The 20,111-nt window shown below is 41.2% G+C and overlaps 2 protein-coding genes across 3 annotated transcripts in view; both read right to left on the reverse strand.

Moving 5' to 3' along the window:
• alkbh3 (alkB homolog 3, alpha-ketoglutarate dependent dioxygenase) lies at nucleotides 1–10,054 on the reverse strand. Of its 2 annotated transcripts, XM_031870429.1 has the most exons (11): nucleotides 9,924–10,054; nucleotides 9,066–9,151; nucleotides 8,772–8,881; nucleotides 8,615–8,649; nucleotides 8,411–8,458; nucleotides 7,652–7,755; nucleotides 5,447–5,535; nucleotides 5,040–5,249; nucleotides 4,757–4,855; nucleotides 1,313–1,456; nucleotides 1–1,204 (listed from the first exon to the last, which is right to left on the reverse strand). In XM_031870429.1, exons 2-10 carry the CDS (start codon nucleotides 9,139–9,141, stop codon nucleotides 1,331–1,333), a joined length of 897 nt encoding a protein of 298 aa, XP_031726289.1. In that variant the 5' UTR covers nucleotides 9,142–9,151; nucleotides 9,924–10,054; the 3' UTR covers nucleotides 1–1,204; nucleotides 1,313–1,330. The 2 variants fall into 2 exon arrangements, with proteins under 2 accessions (XP_031726289.1, XP_031726280.1); XM_031870420.1 differs by having other exon boundaries at nucleotides 1–1,456; nucleotides 9,924–10,053.
• A 595-nt stretch (nucleotides 10,055–10,649) lies between these two features.
• The window catches only part of hsd17b12a (hydroxysteroid (17-beta) dehydrogenase 12a), an 18,800-nt gene continuing 9,338 nt past the window's right edge, over nucleotides 10,650–20,111 (reverse strand). Inside the window, exons 2-11 of the mRNA XM_031866356.1 lie at nucleotides 18,892–18,938; nucleotides 17,878–17,953; nucleotides 16,182–16,289; nucleotides 15,314–15,378; nucleotides 14,981–15,025; nucleotides 14,442–14,476; nucleotides 13,603–13,684; nucleotides 13,421–13,486; nucleotides 12,462–12,611; nucleotides 10,650–12,017 (exon numbers count right to left, since the gene is read on the reverse strand). Coding sequence (XP_031722216.1) covers nucleotides 11,877–12,017; nucleotides 12,462–12,611; nucleotides 13,421–13,486; nucleotides 13,603–13,684; nucleotides 14,442–14,476; nucleotides 14,981–15,025; nucleotides 15,314–15,378; nucleotides 16,182–16,289; nucleotides 17,878–17,953; nucleotides 18,892–18,938 — 815 coding nt within the window. The 3' untranslated portion in view covers nucleotides 10,650–11,876. The remainder of the gene's footprint in view (nucleotides 12,018–12,461; nucleotides 12,612–13,420; nucleotides 13,487–13,602; nucleotides 13,685–14,441; nucleotides 14,477–14,980; nucleotides 15,026–15,313; nucleotides 15,379–16,181; nucleotides 16,290–17,877; nucleotides 17,954–18,891; nucleotides 18,939–20,111) is intronic.

Below are 20,111 nucleotides of genomic sequence, written 5' to 3' on the forward strand. Positions count from 1 at the left end.
GTGGATTCAGAGATGCATTTGTTTATTTCAAAACAACAACAATCAAGAACCCCTATTGCATCTCTTTAGTGTTACAAAATAAACAGAATGCAACATGAGCCATGTACTTTCCTCAATTCATGCATTTTTAGATTCATGTAATAGGATGCAAAGTTCTGGTAATCTGCCAAAATGTCAGTAAGTATTGACGTCCTATCTGATGCACTGATGTCCTGTTTGAACAGAACGCAGGGATGAAGATGCAGAAACCAAAAAAGCCATAACCTTAAAAAAACAGGAATCTCAAAATCATGAATTTTCAAATACACACTTTACATTTTAACTGTGGCTGATACTTTGCCAAGAACATTGTTTAGCGGTTCAATTTCTTTAGTTTATCAAGTTTATTTCAGGCCGTTAAAGCTCCTTTCTATGGCTGTGGGATGTACCACTGGATGCCATACACAGCTAGCATGTCCCGATAGCATCTGAGGCCATTTCAACCCGTTTGTCGTTTGATGTCTCCAGCTTGTTTGGATGTACGACATTCTTTATTTAGTTTTTTAAAAACTAAAATGGCTATGCAACTACATTGACCTGTTTTGTTAACGGAAAAGTTAAACTGTGCATATATCACCACAAAAACACTTGTGTAAGCACACTTTAGATGAACTTAAAAAAAAAGCTGAATTACCTCTTTGAGAGACTGATCAGACAAATCTTTCACAGGATGATTAACTAATCACAGTCCTGATGGAGCTGCAATTGGCCTGTAAGTGGCCACTTTACTTGTTCCATCCCATTTCTATAGCAAATGTGTTTTCTCCAAAAAAGCTCCCCAAGATAAACAAGGTGCGTCGACCGCGACGTTCCAAGCAGTCAATGAGACATAGAGACACGTTTCATGACATCTCTTTGAGTCAAAATTAAAGTTTTTCATGAGACTGTAACAAAATAACGGAAAGGTACCCAAGCAACTGTCTGTGCTGAATAAAGAGATAAAGTCAGAGTAATATGCAGAGCTGACATTTTAACCCAGCCTTCAAACTTTCATTATCAACAATTCTTCTGTTACGCTTCTCTGAAAACCCTGATATCTGATCGTCACCACTGGTCACGACTGCAGTTATTATGGTTCACAGGTGAACGTCTCCCTGTTTCAGTTGGAAGAAGCTGTTATTCATACTGTGGGTTGTAACCGAGTGTTTACCAGACTTGCTTCAAACTGCAGAGAAGGACGAAGGCGTTCGAAATCTTTTCAGCGACCATCAGATCTAACGTTGTGTGGATCGGTGCTTTAAATGCAGAGCCACTAGACACAGTAGGTAAGTACCTGTCTCTGGGGGGAGTTTTATGGTTGCTGGGATGTGAATCGCAGCTTGGTACCCGGCCTGTGGCCCTCCGGCTCTTGGTACATAGTTCTGAAGGTCAGGTTGATGCGTGGGCCTCGGTCATGGTACTCTTTAGACACTTGATGCTGGTGGAGACGGAGAGACGGATAAAAGATGCATTTTACTTGTTTACTTTACTAGTATATAAAGTAAGGAGTTAGTGGCTTTGAACACTGGTTCTCAAACTAATTTTTTCAATGATGTATCCCCTTTGAAATGTTTGTCTGTCCAGCACAACATATAATCCAGCGCGGCGTCATCGGCGTCTGATTTACAACACAACAATCTTGTAACTGAAAAACACTTAAATGCTACATTTGAAATGTTACTGATGGTGTTTTGTTGGATCTGTTTTTTGCTTTGTTTTCAGCTGTTACCTGTTTCCTGTGACCACAAATCCATGTTTAGATTTTTGTCTGTCATTCAGAGTGAAAACTGGCTACCATTCAATGCAATTAACAACAGTCCAGCGGCGTAACAACTGCAATCACGGTCACGTGTGACGGGGAAGCCAGTTTTTTTTTTCTTTTTTTTTTTCATAGGATGGCAAAGGCATGAACCGTCCTACTCTGATTGTCTCACTCTAACCTAAAACAATCTCACGCCTCATGACTAAACCTAACCGACCGAACCAACATAGACAACAAGCACCAGCCAATCAGAGGCAGAGTAGGGCGGGTCATGACTTCGCCAACTTATGAAAAATAAATTGGCTTCCCCATCACACGGAAAACACACACAAATGTGACCGTGCTTGCGTTTATCACAACAGTTGGCTGTTAACAATTCCATTGAAATATCTGTATGTATGTATGTATGTTTTAAAAAGAAAATCTCAAGTACCCCCTCCAGTGCTCCAAAGTGCCCTTTTTGAGAAACACTGGCTTAGAGACTCTTTGGCTATTAATAGACACACTGGCTGCTTTGGGGAATCTCAGATAATTAGTTTACAAGTGAAGCAATATCTTAGTTTTTTTAATCATGGTTCTATGGTCAAATGAACAGTATGTTGTTATCAGCTAAAAAACAGACTCACACTAATGCAAAAATATGAGAACACAAGGAACGATTTACATTTTAAGGAGTTCCCTAAAGACGAGCGTATTGTTGTTTTTGTAGCTGACCTCTGCACTCCGAACACAGGGCAACTCAACAAACACCATTTTCATGCGGGGCAAAAGGCAAACTTATTCCCTTTTCCAAAAAACAGCGCTGAAACATTTTCTGTAATAGCACAGACAAAAAGTTCAACTTTATATATTTCTGGACCTTTTGCACAGGAGAATAATTTCCACTTGTGCATCTCGTGCCCTTAAACACACACACACACCCTTGAAATTCTATCTTTGTGAGGCCACTAACTGACATAATGCCTTCCCTAGCCCCTCACCCTAAACTAATTCTAACCTGAACTTTAAAACTAAGTCTGAACCCTCAACCAGGTCTTTGATGGTCTGTCCCAAAAGTGAGGACCCTCACCTTTAAACTGGTTCTCACAATGACAGACAGACAGACACACACACAGACACACACACACACACACACAGACACACACACACACACACACAAAAAGGGAGTTGAAAGCTTTGCTTATCCACAACAGCCTCCAAAGAAAGAGTCCGGAACAGGCAGAAATAACCCTGTATCATAACCCTGTATCCTTTTTCAAACAAATGAAGTACTTCAGCCGGATTGTCAGGTTTAGGTAAATATTTAACACTCACTTCCAAACCTCTCCAGCAGAGCCAGGAGGTTTTATTAGGCAGACCAGGACTGAGGAGACAGTGGAATAATTAATGGATGGTGTGATCTTCTTTCTCTGGCAAGATCTTTAAAGGAGAGCTGAAACCTTTGTTGAGATACTCAGGGAGGTGTCGCCATAAAACACCTGTGACCTTCTGCCTTTTTTCTTTCTTTCCTTTAAGCTCTCTCTCTCTCTCTCTCTCTCTCTCTCTCTCTCTCTCTCTCTCTCTCTCTCTCTCTCTCTCTCTCTCTCTCTCTCTCTCTCTCTCCCTCTCTCTCTCTCTCTCTCTCTCTCTCTCTCTCTCTCTCTCTCTCTCTCTCTCTCTCTCTCTCTCTCTCTCTCTCTCTCGTCCCCTCTGTTTTTCTCTCACTTCAGCGTGACCAGCTGAAAGAAAATCTTTCTCACAGTATAGCTCTCAAAAATGAAATAACATTTGAAATGACTTCCAATTTGACTTCCCATGTGGAACTGACACATAAAGGTTTCTATTCCGCTGCCGTTTAACATAGAGTGCTCGCAGTGTTTCTGTCCTCTCCTGCACACCCGTTTTGTTCTCCATTCTTGATTATACTTTTTGTTCATATACAAACAAAGCTTTAAAACTAAATATTATGACCAGAAGTTGAGCTTTCTTTATCTACTCTACAACTAAATTCGAACTATTATATTCGAACATACTGTCACAGTCCCAGAGAGCAGCTTCACACTCACACTCTCTGTTACTCACACAAACCCGGCCGCTGTCCCCGATTGTAAAACAAATGACTCATTATTCTGGAGCTCTGCGATTATCTGAGGGCCACTCCATCCATCTTTGCTTTCTGCCTTGAACACAGGTCTATCCCATCACGTGCGTTGAGTCGGAGGCATTCAAACACACACACACACACATACATACACACAAATGCACGACACAAACACGGTCAGTGCCGGTGAGGTCAGTCTTCACTCGACCTCACCTGGCTGAGGCAGATAAGGTTTTCCGTGCTTGACTATTTACTGTAAATGTTCAAGGCTTAATGAGGCAGTGGATTCATTCAAGTCACTGTTTGAGTAATAGCTTAGAGTCAAGTCATTCAACTATTTCTGCACTGATTATAAAAGGCAGGTACCGGAGAGGACAGGATGTTAAATAACGTACCAGTTATTTAGCAGTTGTTGTTGTTTATATTTACTGGAGAGTCATAATGTTAGATACAATGGCTGTTACAGTGCAGTTCTAGTAATATTACAAAACTTTTACATTTCTGTTTTACTATTATTAATATTATCATGAAAAAAGTCTGAAAAAAGCTTTTAAATTGTTTTCTAAGCATGTGGTGGAAGGTGAGTTTATTTTCTTGAGGAAAACGTGATGAACAGGACGACATGTGAGCTTTGTTTGCTATAAACAGAAGAAGCCAGAAGAAGAGAGCTCAAGTCATAACTGCAACATAAAGCACGAGGAACAAGACATTCAGTAATGCTCGAGTTGTTTGATTGATGGGTAAACCAAAAAGTAAAAATGCAACAAAAACACTTTTAAACACTTTTAAAGCGGTCTTTAAATGTCTGCCTGCTTCTGATTCGCCGCTGTGGCCGGTGTTTTTCTGAGTGGCCATTTCGCCTGAATGGGCTCTTGCATTTGATTGGTGGAGCTCACCTGCCAATCGTCTTGTGTGGCTCCGTCCATCACCAACAGCGTCCCGTGACTGAGAGGAACCCGAATCTGCTCCACATAAGTGAAGTCACCATTCTCGTCCTAAAAGAGTAAAGCGCACGCGCACACACACACACACACACACACACACACACACACACACACACACACACACACACACACACACACACACAGGGGAGAACAAAAAATCCACAAACTCATTTGAAGGCCCATTCCGCTGCCTGCGAATCACTACACCAGCTTCCATGCTCTACCATCATCTCACCGGTGGAGGCTGCTTGCGGAGGCCGAACACTCTGGTGTCGCCCAGACTGATGGAGGCGATGGTGGGCTTGTTGCCCAAGGTGGCCTCATCGTCGCTGTGCCAGCCGATGCTGTCGTGGCCGTCCCGATACAGGTTACACAGCAGTGAGTTGAAGCTGCATCCGCTCGCCTGCTCCACTGCCTCGCGCAGGGTTGACAGCAATGGATGCCACTACGAGGGGGAAAGAGAGTTCAGCAGTTAATTAAGAAAATAATATTGAAACTAAATGTAAATAGAAAAGAGACACGATTAAAAGATATGAAACAACACGACAAGTGAGGAGAAACAAAATATTATACGAAAAAGATACAATAAAAAGTACATGTGTGGAAAACGTTGGTCGTGGAGGTTTAATGAGTTTATCTAACCTGTGCGTTGGCAGCCATGGTGGAGCGAGCGTATGTGTAGGGCAGCTCTCCAAACCAGCAAGTCAGCCTGGGCTCCTCGTACGCCTCACCTGGACCAACACACACAAACAAATACACCTTTACCTCAGAAGAACCCGATGAGACCACGGTCAGGATATCTGGACAGTTCTGGATATCATACAGTTCTTAAACTATAATCCCATAAACCCCTCGTTTACAGTCGGAGTATTGTAAGATTTTCAATATTGGTAGAGAAAATAATATCACAGTTTTAGTGCCGATACTAAAACAATACTGTTTATAGTACTGTAGTCTGGGGTTTTAAACTTTTTTTAAATTGAATAATAAAAATGCCAAACCATGAAACCGTATTGGAATCCACAATAAATATACCAAACTACTACAACTGCGATATAAAATATAAACATAGGATAACATGCTATATACATTAGACAGCATGAAAATTTGCTTTACAATTTTTTAAATTATTATTATTATTTTAAATGCAATGAGGTAGAGCGACAATTCCAACTTCAAAAGAGAATGAAACCAGTCTGTTTTCATGCCTCTTTTTCTGGATGACAACTATAAGTAGGGCAGAAAACTCTTGCTCTTCACATAATCCTTTCTCGCGTTAACACACACAAACAGGTATAAGTATAATGATCATCTGCACCCAAATCTATTTCTAGCACAGGGGAAAATATCCAATTTCTCTCTGTTTGTCTGCCTTTGGTGGTAATGGTGTATCTTTCTTTCTCTGGGAACAAGAAGATCTCTTCCAAGAACCAATCGTGTGCCATTAAAACATTTTGCCCTCTGGGACGAGAACCAAAACAAACTGCTCAAGCAGCCATCGCATTTTAGAACGCTGAATTACTCCAGGCCTCTGGAGCTAATACTTATAAACATGTGTGGTCAACTTTCAAAGGCCTTACTCTTTCCATGAAGAGATGTTATCAGGGGAAAAAGATTAACACAACCGTAACTCATGCACAGGATCCAATTTAGAGCGGTGAGCAACGGTCGGAAAAACTGAGTCAAGAGGGTTTTTAAAACGAGAGAGGATAAATGAGAGAAGAGGGGTGAACATCCTTGTTCCACTACTTCCTCTTTAACCCAAACATCACGTGGACTTTGTTGACCAAGTCTCAGGAGTGATGGATTGAAATTACACAACTGTATGATCTGTGTTTGGAAATCATCTTGGTTTGTCTGCTGTGGAGCTATCGCAGAGTAACACACAAGTTGGATGAGAGCCAGCTGAGAGAAAAGGCCGATTCTGAGGCAAAGCCTGTATATAGTCTGTCTGCACACAATGAGAGTTATTCTTTCCTTTAAGAGGAAAATGACGACTGTTTTGCAAAATTAAGCCATTGCACAACTTCTGCACGTGCAAGGAGAGAGAGGCGGCAGTTTCTGCTGTCGTCTTCCATCTTCTCCAGATATAAGGTGGACTTGTAAAGACGGAATGAATGAATGAAAACAGTCGAGAGGTTTATTTTGAAGCCTGGAGAGGGGGTGTGAATATTCACTCTGTAGATATAATTCACTACTTTTTTTTAATTTTTATTATTTATTATTTATTCACTACTGTGCTAACTTTTTTACTCTTTTTATTGGTGTTTTTTCCCCAATGTAAAAAGTATAAAAAAGTTAGTAAAAGTAAAGTATAAAGTTGCTTCAACTTGATTTTTAAAACATACAAAACAACACATATAAATATTAAGTATATGGAAAGAACAGAATGTACAAACAAGACGTCTATATACATAATATATATAAAAATTATAAAAGTAAAAGCAGCCAGCTTCACTGAGGTGCGCTCTGGAAATGAAATGTTTCTTCATGGTCAAAGAGGAGCTGCCATGTATAAAAGAGATCCACATAGTGCATATACTGTGTTGAAAGTTGAATTTAAAAAAAATCAGGCATGTGTACCAAACGTCCTATCACTATAAAAACACAGAAGCACTCTGAACAAAGTCTAATAATGTGCTTTTGTTAAAATAAATTTATCCTTTTATAGACTTTCCTTTTTTTTATATACTGTATGTACCATAAAAATGTCTTAAACATGATGAAGATAAACAGTTCAATGCTGCACTGTAATGAAACTAGAACCCTGTTCACCCTCCAGCTGACATGATGGGCTCAAATTTGCCCCCGTGTCATACTGCTTCTCCTTCAGCCCCGGGTACCCACCCTGTCTGTAGTTGGTCTTCTGGGACCAGGGAAGCTCCGCCAACAGCTTACTGAACATCCAGTCAGCCTCTTCTGGGGGAAGAAACCCAGGCAGCAGCCGCAGTCTGCACCGATGGAAAGACAAAACACTCTGCATACATTTCTCCAAAAATGATTGAGAAAAGCATAGTGAACCAGAACATACGCTGTGGCTCGTCTTATCTAGAGAAGACTTTGGTGCAAAGTAGTCTAAAAATCGAATTTCCATTATTGTTAAGACGAAAAACCAGCTAAAGAGTAATGTGCCTATTCTCGTGATGTTAGGTGTTAAGTAGACACCGCAGGAATATCGGTCTTTCCCCCTTTCACACTTCACAATCACAGAATATTGAGTGTCAGCTTCCTTTTGATCGAGGTTAGTTTCCTTACTCTTGATTGTCTGTAATTTTAGAGACTCTCTGTATTTTAGTCTTGATAAAAGCGTCAGCATTCTGCGGAACATTCTGCTTGTCCATTGTGCTGTATGTACAGCACATGACCCTACATATTCAGTGTCAGTTAAAGAACATGGCTCACTTCCACATGTCCTAGTGGGTACCATAAGTGAGACAGAAGGCATGACAGTCACTGAGTGCTATAAACGCTGTTGCTTGAGGGATGACTGCCATCTACTGGACATACAATGCGTTCACAGATTTGTTATCATGATTAAACACACTGGGTTGTTCGCTGTTTGTTCTCCTCTTTTTTTTTAAATATAAAAAGTTAAATTTCCCTCACCTGGACACTCCTGATGGTCCATGGCTGATCTCGTGAATACCTGCCTGCCTGTCCAGAACAAAATAATGCATATTAGCCAACATGTGCGCAGTATACAAAGGACTAACAAGCCAACATGTCATAAGACAAGAGACAGAAACATATTTGAAAGAGATTAAGTTGATGTTTAGGTCTGACCAGTCAGGATAGAAATGTGTAACTTACTCCATCACCTTCACTGGTGGAACATCTCTAACTTGCTGCGATGAAGAAAAGACAGAAAAGAGGAAGAGGAAGCACTTCCTTATAAAACATTCTAAAAAGGTTGCAAAAGCTCAGATTATCCAAACATTCAACGGGGACATTTATGTTCACCGTCTACCTTGGTGGGCTGATGAAACTCAAATGTCCTGGGTGTTTTCTGTGGCCCACATCCCCAGGAACTTGGGTCTGGGTCGACATGTTTGGGTTGTTGGTTGTTTGAGACTGCACCTGTTAAAAAAAAAAAATACACAAAGAAGCTGTTGTCTACACATCACACAGGTTAATATGACTAATAATCCAGCATACAGGGCTATGAATAAGTTCATATAATAATGATCGTATTCAGTGAGGAGCAGGCAGAGGGAGTCACATACTACCAATACACAAATATCAACGTTCACCCTGAAACTACCTGTTGGTCCAGAGTGTTTGGGCAGTTGTTTGGCCCAGGAGCCCTGGACTCTGGCACGCTGACGCTTATCTGACATTACATTACATCTGCGGAGTGACAAGAGAAGAAGAAGAAGTAGCTTTCATCAACACGGAAACAAATTCTGCACAAACCAAAAGAAATACAGACGTCTGATTGCTAAATGTGTCCTAATAAACACTGAATATATACAAAGCCCAGAGCTTCCTCTGTCACAATAATAGATGACAACCAACAAAAAATAACTTCTCAACTTTAATTGTAATGTTTAAATAGAGGACAGATAGCACCTGTGTGCCAGCAGTAGAGTTAGTGACATGGACTGCAGTGACGACCACAACTGAGCGAGCCGTACAAATAACTTTACACGCCTTTACCAGCATGTCTGCGTGTGTATTACTGTGTCGTTAGTATTTGGTGGTGATGCTTTAGTTTGGTTGTCCTTTGTGATGCTTAGTCCGTTATGATATATGCTTTTATAAGGGTTATCATATGCTGGATTCATATCGTGAGCTTTGATGTTTGATGACACCAAACAAGTCAGTAAACCCTGACTCTGACATGCAGTGATGGGTCTAACTTAATGAGTTAATTCATAATAATAATAATTGCTTAGCTTACGTTGGATTTCAGGCCCTTCAACAAATTCTGTGATAATTTCTGAAGCTACCAGTCGAGCTAACTGATGATTAGCTACTCTGACTGATAACAAAGTACAGATAGCTCGCGATGCTAAGCTAGCTAAATCTACTTATAGATACATAAACACTTTTTAAAAGTCAAAATAAAAATAAATATATCCCATTGACTAATGTTGAACCAAATCTTTAAACTACTTACCAAAAACGGTTGCTAAAACGCAACACGAGAGCTAAAAGAGAAAAAAGACTAACGTCGCTCTACATAAGTGAAGACATCTGACAGCCGTGGTAAGGGTGTTACAAGAAAACAAATCCTACCCGGAACTGAGATCCGTGAATAGGTTCCTTCCTGTTCTTATTTACATTGAATCATTACTTTTTATTTGAACAAACAGGATATAATACAGATTTAGTATACAAGTGATAGCATACAAATTGAACAATAATGTATCGATAGTAAAATATTTTGAACCATGCAGGTATGTCGTGTCTTGACAAACTTTTGCTTATTTCACATATCTCAGTTACAATAAGACAATATATCTTCTCCCAATATATATAATTTACAAACCGATCCCCACATTTACAATCCATTCTTTGTCTCTCTCTCTCTGCCTCTAATCTTTGGCTAATGTGATCCAGCTGTGCAAATATATACATAATGCATACTTTTATCTAGAATATAAGTATATTATTTAAGTACACATTTAATGCAGTTCTTTTACCTACACTAGTATTTTTACACAGTTACTACTTTTATTAAAGAGAACAAGTACTTCTTCCGGACTACTTCTGTCCAGATTTCAATGGTTTATTGTGCTGCTTAGCCAGTATGATATACAGTACCATCCCAAAAAAACTCAAAAGCTGTCATTATGTCAGCTATTGGGGGAGAAAAAAGGAACACAATTACACAACACTGTGCTGTATGCCAGAACTTTTATTAACAAACAGTAGAAAACACAAGTTTCCAGTTATATAAACGTAAACAGTGTATTTTACATGTAGAAATTCTAATTTAATTATTTTAATTTCCAAAACACATTTAAAAAAAAAAAAACACCTATACAAAAGGAGAAGCATTCACAAGACCACTTAGTTAAAGGCAAAGGCCAGACCAAGTCGTACTCAATGCCCCAACTGTGTGAGGAGGAGCAGTTCCATTTCTGAAGCAGTCTGTAGGTATGAAGCATTTTAGTTTAAACTCCAACTGTAGGGAATATTCTCTATCCCTGTGAAATCCCTTCAAAACACACTGGAGGAACTGTACAGCAGTTTAGAGGTTTTCCTTTGTTTGTTAAGGTTCACATTGTAATTAAAAAAGGCACAAAATGGAGCAACTGTGTAGTTCACATGGACATCGCACCAGCTGAATTACAGCCTTTCTGAACCAGACAGCAAATGCTTGATTGTCTGACCATTTCCTGCATTCATTCTCATTAGAAAGGCACTTGTGATGAATACCACACTTAGTTAACGAGAACTCTTCGGTTTAGGACAGGTTAAAACATTGGTGCAATAACAACCCACCACAAAGCATCATTTTAAGTATTCTGTTAACACGCAAGATCATACAAAAAAAACAAAAACAAAAGGAAGAAAGAACCAATGCATGACAATGGCAGTTCAGTAACGAAAGTAAACAGACATGATGGAAAGCAGAAATTGCCATCGTTAAATGGCTCGTGGATTTGTAAACAGGACTAGGTTGAAAGCTAGTCTTAAAAAGGTCCGAGTTTAGCTTGTGTGTTCATACAAAATATAAAATAAATTATACAAATATATAAAAAGATGCCCACCACCATTTTCCGCTGCTTACAACAGCAGGGTTAACAAATCACTATTTTTTTTGTTGTATTATCTCCACCAAAATGTATTAATGTTCTTTGTCACGAGCAGCATATTCATTGTTTTTCAGCCCCATTCCTTCTTTGGCTATTTCTCTCCAGACAAATCATAACAGGGCAGAGTTTGCCATTTTAAACAGTCATACACATGCTTTGACGTGCGCACTTACTGAAGACACACACGCGAGATCTCAGGTAACCCAGGAGGATCAGCCACACAGATACAAAACACAATCTCAGCTTTCCTTAAAACGCTGCGCCGGGTCAGAACAGAGAGGCTGCCTGAAGATTCGTCAGCCATCTTCCTAATCGTTTTTCAAACTGCCTCCGTTCCTCTGCTCCCGCAGCATCTTCCTCCGCAGGTATCCGGTACGCTGCAGACGGTTCATTCTGGCTCCAAAGAAGATGACGAGGTCAATCGGCACCAGCTTGGTGGTCAGCCAACCCTGCGAGGAAAGAAACAATAAATAAGGTGCATACGTTTGCAATCAAATTCTTATATAGCTTTCAGGCTTTTATCTTAACATTAAAAAAAAATAAAAAATATTAAACCCCTTTTCCAAGACCTCTTGAAAAAAAAGTTACATTTTAAGTCAATTATACTAATTCTATAGCACCTAAAACATTGTTTAAGGAAAAACAAGTGCAAATTATATGACATGCAATGCATAAAATGTTCCCATTTCCATTATTTTACAGCATTATTAATAGTTTCCACATACAAGGCAAAATACAGCCTGGATGTACACTGATGTGTGCCGCAACTAAATATACATTTAATTGAAAAGGTGGATTGGAATACTGAGCTAGATAGTTTAGTCTCAAGTCTGACATCCCAAAACTAAGAGCAACATTGGAGTTATAGGTATTTTGAGGTTTCCACTTCTTACCATGACGGCGTGTGGGAAATAGCCATTGGTCTGGCCCTGCAGGCCCACAGTGGAGAGCTCAGCTGCCACATAGCGCTCTGGTGTGGGCTTGTCCAGGGTGGGCTTCTTGATACGAGTCATTTTAGTGGCCACGAAGAAGGGCAGCACACTCTGCAGGAAGTCAAAGGGAAACCGTGAGACAAACAAATCAAGTGTGTAATTTAGTAATTTCATCTGGAGGATCTGGGACTGTGGCGTGAAGGAGATTTTCCATGTAAAATTATTCAATTTGTGATTTGAATGCATACTAATAAACACTTTTAAATCAAACTCATTAAAAAAAAAAAACCTTCCGGGCCCAAGTACAAATCAAACTACTTTTAATTTTCCTTGGTCTTCCCTCAAGTTGTATCAATGGCACTGTCAGATATACTTAAACCACATTTAAAAAACATCCATAACATCTTTGTTGTAAGCTTTGCTGGGGTTATCAGGTGAACACACACACTCAGAGTTTGCTGAGGTGAAACTGCTGTACACACTTCCACCACAAGGTGGCACAAGAGTGAATACTACAGAAGGTGCTAAAAACAGAACAAACAAGCCTCCTGTGGACAACATATTTTCAAAAATGCTCCCGCTGTAACAATGCATCATTCATGAATGTGTATTCATGGCATTGTGCTTCAGGCAGGACTGGATGAGAGCAACAAGTTGGATTTCGTAACTTCTTTTGAGCTAAATCTGTGAGTGAATTCAATTAGGGATCATCAAATGGATAAATCGTATATCATATCAGAGCCTATGGCAAAAGGTTATATAAAACAGTGCTATTGTTTGTGCTACGACCTCTCAACGTTAATGGGAAACAATGTTGTTCAAGCAGTTCCCTCTTCCTGACATACGTCCTCACAGTTGAGAACACATCCTTGTCCCAAAAAAACATATAAAAAATCCCATTAGACAAACCCCAAACTCACCTGAATGATGATACCCTGACGCCTGTACTCCTCCTGAAGGCCACGAGAGAAGAAATCCACAAAGGCCTGCGCATAGAAGGACAAAAGATGGTAAATTTGATCACGCCAAATAGTGCAATTTAAAAAAAGGGAAGAATTGTGAGTTATTACGACTGATGGACAAGTACAGATGTAGCACATACCTTTGTGGAAGAATAGACTGTAAGCAGAGGGAGGGGGTACATGCCACTGGCGGAGGAGATGTTCAGGACAACACCTTTGGACCTGAGAAACACACAACAAGGTAGATTTAATGACTATGTCTTGAATGACTGAATAAAAATCAAAGACTAAAGTTAATTTGTAATTTTGTCAAATCACGAAAGCCTGCTCAAAAAACGCTGCCGCCATAACAATCTACACCACAGGGCTTCCCTCACGATGTGAAGCACTGATCCCAGAATAGTGCAGTAAATGCATTTTCTGTCCTCATTTTATTTTTTCCTCAAATCCACAAACTTTAAAAAAAAAAAAAAAAAAAAAAAAAAAAAAAAGGCTTTCCATGCCAGTGGGAACCCTGTGTCTATACACATTCAGCACACTCACAAATACACACAAAGTGATGTTCCACACACACACTAGAACTGCTGTGTGTGTTGCCATGGCAGCCTGTTGCTGCAGTGATGTAGTGGAGCGACGCTCCAGCCTCACACGGCACCAAATGTGCCTACGCTGCTATTGGCCAGCAGGAGTCACATGGGAACACAGCAGCCAATCGGGTGGGAAGAGCACTTTGTGTGAATTGAAAGCCTGTCAGCATTACGAACAAAGGAGGAGAGGAAAAGAGAGAGAGATGCAGTGACGGAAAGGGCCATCTTTATAAAGTGTAATCCCCCAAATATCAGCTCTTGGAAAACAAGGTTGTTTAATTTTCAGATTCCTTGTGCAGCATCTGTGCCACAACCCCCCACACACACAATCACAACACTGATGTTTGAATGCAGTCATGTCGCAAAACATGGAAGCCCATCATTTAACTCACCTCTCAGTCATTCCGGGCAGCACCAGACGGGTCATCTATGAAGAACAACAACACAAGCCCAGTTAACATCAGCAGTCACAGAAACAATGATACAACTCATCAAGGACACTTAAATAAAACTCTTTCCCAGTCCCTTAAGAACAAAATAACACTAAAAGTAAGGAGAGAGAGAGACAGAGAGACAGAGAGAGAGAGACAGACAGAGAGAGAGAGACAGAGAGAGAGAGACAGACAGACAGACAGACAGAGAGACAGAGAGACAGACAGTTGCGTGGGTGGCGAGTACAGACAGCGTTGGTGTAGTCCACCGTTGCTTTGGGAACAACTGAGACACTGCAGGTACCATGGAAGAAACAGCAGAAGAGGAGGAGGGAAAAGAGGAGAACAAAAAAAAAAAAAAGGGGGGGGGGGGGAGTTGTATGCATGGACCAAAAACTTTGTACAAACACAAGGGGTCAGATCTAAATATGTGGGGTGTAGGTCTTTGGGAAGATTTCCTCCCCTGCTAAAGTGTGCAGAGTTGTTGGAGACAAACTCACCTGGCACACCGAGGTGACATTGACGTTGATCATGTTTGTGATGAACTGAAACACAGAAAGCACCAGACAGATAAACAACCACATATAACATTATGTACTATACAGCAGAGAGCTGATCACAAAATATATATTTAAAATAAGGCTACCAGATGATTGGTAAACTTGAGGCAATAATGAATAACCATGTGGGGCACGAGACAAAAACAATACATTTGAATTCATTTTGTTGTTCGCAGGCTTAGAGGAGTCAGCTCAGTTGTGTTTAGACTGCACTCTTGGCTATCAGCATCAGAGAATTTCCATTCAAAAACAAAGATGAAATAAGACACTCACGTTGTCAAGATCGGGAATCTGGAGGTAGTACTCAGGGTAGTGGTAGGACACACCAACATTGTTTACTGTTGAGGACAAAAACAAAACAATTATTCTACAGTGTTTTTACAAAAAATAGTGCTTGAGTAACAAAACTAGCTCCGGTTTCTACCACTAGGTGGCAGCAAATGCTAACAAGATAGAAACAGGCATTTCACTCCACACTGGACGCAGCCACACCTTACAACCAGTAGAGCACAATTGGCATCATTAAAAAGAGGACAAAGAGTTCCTTCAGCGTTCAACTAGAAAGTACAATGTGAACTCTGGAGTCGAAACGTCTGAAATGGCACCAGCAGCTGACATTTCGATACAACTTTAAACAGTTACCATGAGTCGTGATGTCGGTGTCACAATAAATGTTTTCTGAAAAGTCTCTCAGGCTTTTAGAAGGAACACATGCCCCAAAAATGTTTTACTGTCCGGCACAAAAGAGTATTCATCCTTTTTGTTCTGGCATTATCGTATCTTTCACAACAACGCCACAGTGATTCAACCACACCTCAAACCGCAGTCAACAAGGAGCACATTCCCAACATTACCTGACAGAAAAACCACAAAGAAGTCAATTCAAGTATCTGAATTAAAGGAGTGTAAAAATGTATATAAATACTCAGCTGTTCAGAGAGAACCAGGATATGTCACCACCTTACATTTCAACAATATGTTGTTAGGTGTTGTACGGTTGTACAAATCTGTCACAGAAGGGAAGTTTGCCAACAGCGAAACAAAAGGCCAAACTATGCAAGGTTTTGTATAGCACACCACCTTTCAGCCTCATGAATTATGTCCAATTATTAATGCTGCTGACCTCCCGCTGCAAACCTACCAAGAACTCCAACTTCTAGACCAGTCAGCCCCTCCTCGATCTTGTTGTAGATGTCCGCCTTGCCAAAGTCAACTGCAATGGTCCTGGTCTCCACTTTGTACTGGTCCTCTGGGAAGGGAGAAACAGGTGTCCCATTAACTTTAAAAAGGTTACAATGGTATTCAGGCAGGGCAATGAAGAAAGTCTTTTAGAAATGTTGTGAAAACAAACATGCATCCTTCTGAGCTTTAAGATTATTCATCTTGCCTTCACACCACACACTCACTATCATGAGTCACAAATCAGCCAGCATTACATGGCCCAACAACAGAGCAATCCCCAGTTTCAAAACCCTGGATCTATTCAAATGAATAGAGGATGAATATAGTCACCGTCAGACCAGAACTGAAGAGGGCACTGCGTACCAACAAACCAGCCGAGCGAGCTTTCTCTATCCGTTTGACGCGCCTGCTGCAATTAGAATTTATTGTCCAAAGACTCGTTTAGCTGATAGGTGGCGGAGGGAGTTATAAGAGGAAAATTCCTGGGATGTGCCTCGGCAAAGATCAGTAGTGTGACAGTGTATTTTTTTAAAGTTGAGACAAGATTAAAAGAGGGGAACCTGAGAGGGATAAGAGTTAAAAAAAATAAATAAAAAATAGGGGGTGAAAAGGGTTGGGAGCCTTTCTGAAATCTATATCCAGTTTATTTTTAGACATCACGATCACTTTGAGTCCATGTCAAAGAAAATGATAAAAGCAGCTTCGGACACAGTGGCAAAAAAGCAGAACTATTAAGGCTGAGGTTGCCAAATTGGAGGAGTCTAGGGTTGCCAGGTAGGTGTGATCAAAAGTCAAATGAGATGCTTACATAAGAGATTACAATGACATTGAAATTATAGGTGGGGCAGGGTGGGCTGCCCGGCTACATGCTAAGGAGGGCGGTTTTGTCAGAATAATCGTGAGGGAGGAGTGCCAGAGTTTGGCATCCCGTGACTACCCATCAGCCCCCTCTGTGGACTTTAAGCACGACAGGGGAAATTACGCTGTGGGAGACGCCAGAGACAGATGGAAAAAGAGCGAGTCAGGGAGAGGGCACTTTTTGTTCAAATCTGGAGATGGGCCAGAGAGGAGGGGGGGGAAAAGTTTTTTCCTTCATAAGGATGCTCATTTTCCAACTGTGTAGACGTGAATGAAGAAAGCTTGTTTCCAACGAATACCTCGGATGAACAGGTGGTTCTTAAAAATCAGGCAAGATATCCAACATGTTTGATGAAGTAAAACACAGGCTGCTATGTTGGCTGCATTTTTCCAATTCACCAGCTCTCAAAAAAGAACCAAAAAGGCACGACTTGGCAGATGCTAAAGAGTGTGAAAAATGGTATTTAGAAGATAAATATGAAAAGTGCAACTACTCACAAAATGAGATTGTGTAAAACAAACTGTTTTTTTGAAAAAGGAAGCAAATGCCTTTGTGGCAACACTTTCACAGAGTGAAACACCTAAAATAAACTTGTGCTTTTCTCTCTCTTTTTGACTCTTTTCTAACTCCTGCTGCAGAAGGTATCGGGCCCTCTTTTCTGGGCCTAGGAAACCCTGTAGTTGACGGGGCCACCGCCTGCCCATACACATCCTAATAAGCCCACTCACTCTTAACCTCGAACAGGTTTCTATGATGTTGTGAAGACACACGCGCACAAACATTTATACACACTTACCAAGCGACCTGGCCACGTCCTCCAGCTTGTCCTGAGAGCGACTGATCAACATCACGGCAAATCCTCGACGAGCCAGCTAGAAAAGAAGTAAACAGTTACTAACGAATGCACAAGTTTGACCATCATCTATACATCGTCTATTATATTGAGGACAATGTCACACATAGTGCTGGCAGGTGCAGATGGCAGCGAGAGGAGACAGAAAAAGATCTGATTTCTGGGCGCTGAAGTTCAAGATTTTCGGTCTCTTTTTCATACAATATATTAACTCCTTGCTCTCTGCATCATTGCACTATTACCTCCATTTCATTGTGTTTTACGTTTACATATATACTTTTGTATATATATTTATACGTGTACATATTTGTTAAATGTTTATGCTTACCTTTGTTCTACTTTGTTTTCTGTCTATTTCTGTGTATGCACGTTGACGGCAACGGGAAAAACATTTTTTCCTCAACTTATCTCCCATTCTGACCAACACTTTGGACGCACAAAGATTCAAATCAGCACGAGTTTCTCCAGCCAGGTTGATCTTTGTGGGCATGTTGCTGTGTACAGTGAGCGAATCCGCTTGTGTGACGCAGTTTAGGGCACAGAAGTGGATTTATTACGCCAAAGCAGAATTCAAGTGGCGCGTTTCTGCATGAAACACGACTACAAAATACACTGGGTAAAATGTTGGCCTACCGTTAGCTCCACTGTAGCACCAACAGCAACAGTATGAGTCAAAGGGCCCTACATGACTATATTGTCCAGCTAGCACACCCACACCAGTTTGGGCCAAACACTTGGCAGGGTAGCCCCTATTCAACGCGTGCTCGTTACATCTGTATGAGCTCTTGTTGACGAGCCTGTGTTGAAGTGTGTGTGCGGACTCTCTTCCCCGTTAATAGGTCCGTAAGAGCTCTCCCCTACTGTGGCCTATGAGTGAATACGGTGTGTGTGTGTGTATGCATGAGTCACAGCTTCGCCGTGGAAGAAATGAAATAAATAAGGGTCCAGGAGCCTCACCTCCTCCGCATAGGATTTCCCGATTCCATCCGTGGCTCCCGTCACAACTGGAGAGACAGAAAAGAAAAAAGGTGGTGAGTATAGGTTCTCTTCATGACACTCTCACTATGTAGCCGGGGCAGAAGTCGAATCAACTTCTGTTCAACGAATGAGGGAGTAGGTGCTCTTAAAAAAAGTCCACTTTGTATTTTAAATCTCTGCTCTCTTAACCCTGTCAAACGGCACATTACATCAACGGCAGCAGTGTCTCACTGGCAAGTCACGCTGGAGCGGCGCATCACTCTGGCACATCTACTATCCATCTTCACCATCTCTTATCATCTTTACATCTTACAAAAGTCGTACATATAAAAAAAACCGCACAAACGTGATTCTCTTTGTTCACAGGCTTGCAACACGCCTTCACATCAGGTTTGACTGCTTCCAGGTGTCACCATAACGTCTCAGGGCCCGAACATGGAGTTCGGGCCCTCGAGTGGACTCGAGTGCGGCGCAAAATCCATTGGCGGACACACCTCGCAGCACTATTCACCTACGATTAAGGAAAGCCTCTCTCGAAGCTCTACAATCGCAGCATTGTTTTGTTTTCGATGAGGGAGTCCATTCTTTAAAATGGTGCACACAAAAGGGAAGTCGTTTTTGCGGCAGATTTTTTTGCAAATACAACGCAAGATAATATGGATAGGAGTCAAATCACACAGATTGAGCTACAAAGACAACAGAGGGAACGGAGATTGTACAGAGGCGGAGATAAGATGGTATAGATTGAAGCAGAACAAAGATAAAAGACAGTATAGGATTCACAAAGCCCTCAACACCCACTGATACCTCACTGGGAGCAGCTCCTGCAATGCAAAAACAATATGATGTTATCTGACTGGCAAGGTTAAAATCAAGCCAAAGTGCAGTTTAGACAAAAGGTGGAGCGAGGGAGGGACGCAGAATGGTGGAAAAGACGGAGAGGACCAGAACAGTTTGGCAAAAGAGGAAAGATTTCATAGGAGGACAGTAAAGTGGCCAAATCGTAGGGGGACGGAGACCGAGAGAGGGAGCTGATGTTCTTCCTCTGCTCAGAGTTCTCCTCACCTTGTCAAGCAAGCGGGGCTATTTTTAAACATTCACTGCCCATCAACCCCAAGCTCCTTCTTGACTGACGGAGGATGGATGGAAGGAGAGAGGGAGTGTGTGTGTGTGTGTGTGTGTGTGTGGGGGGGGGGGGG

The sequence above is a fragment of the Anarrhichthys ocellatus genome, unplaced genomic scaffold (genome assembly GCF_004355925.1).
Source record: "Anarrhichthys ocellatus isolate YVR2014 unplaced genomic scaffold, GSC_Weel_1.0 scaffold2, whole genome shotgun sequence".
Lineage (NCBI taxonomy): Eukaryota > Metazoa > Chordata > Actinopteri > Perciformes > Anarhichadidae > Anarrhichthys > Anarrhichthys ocellatus.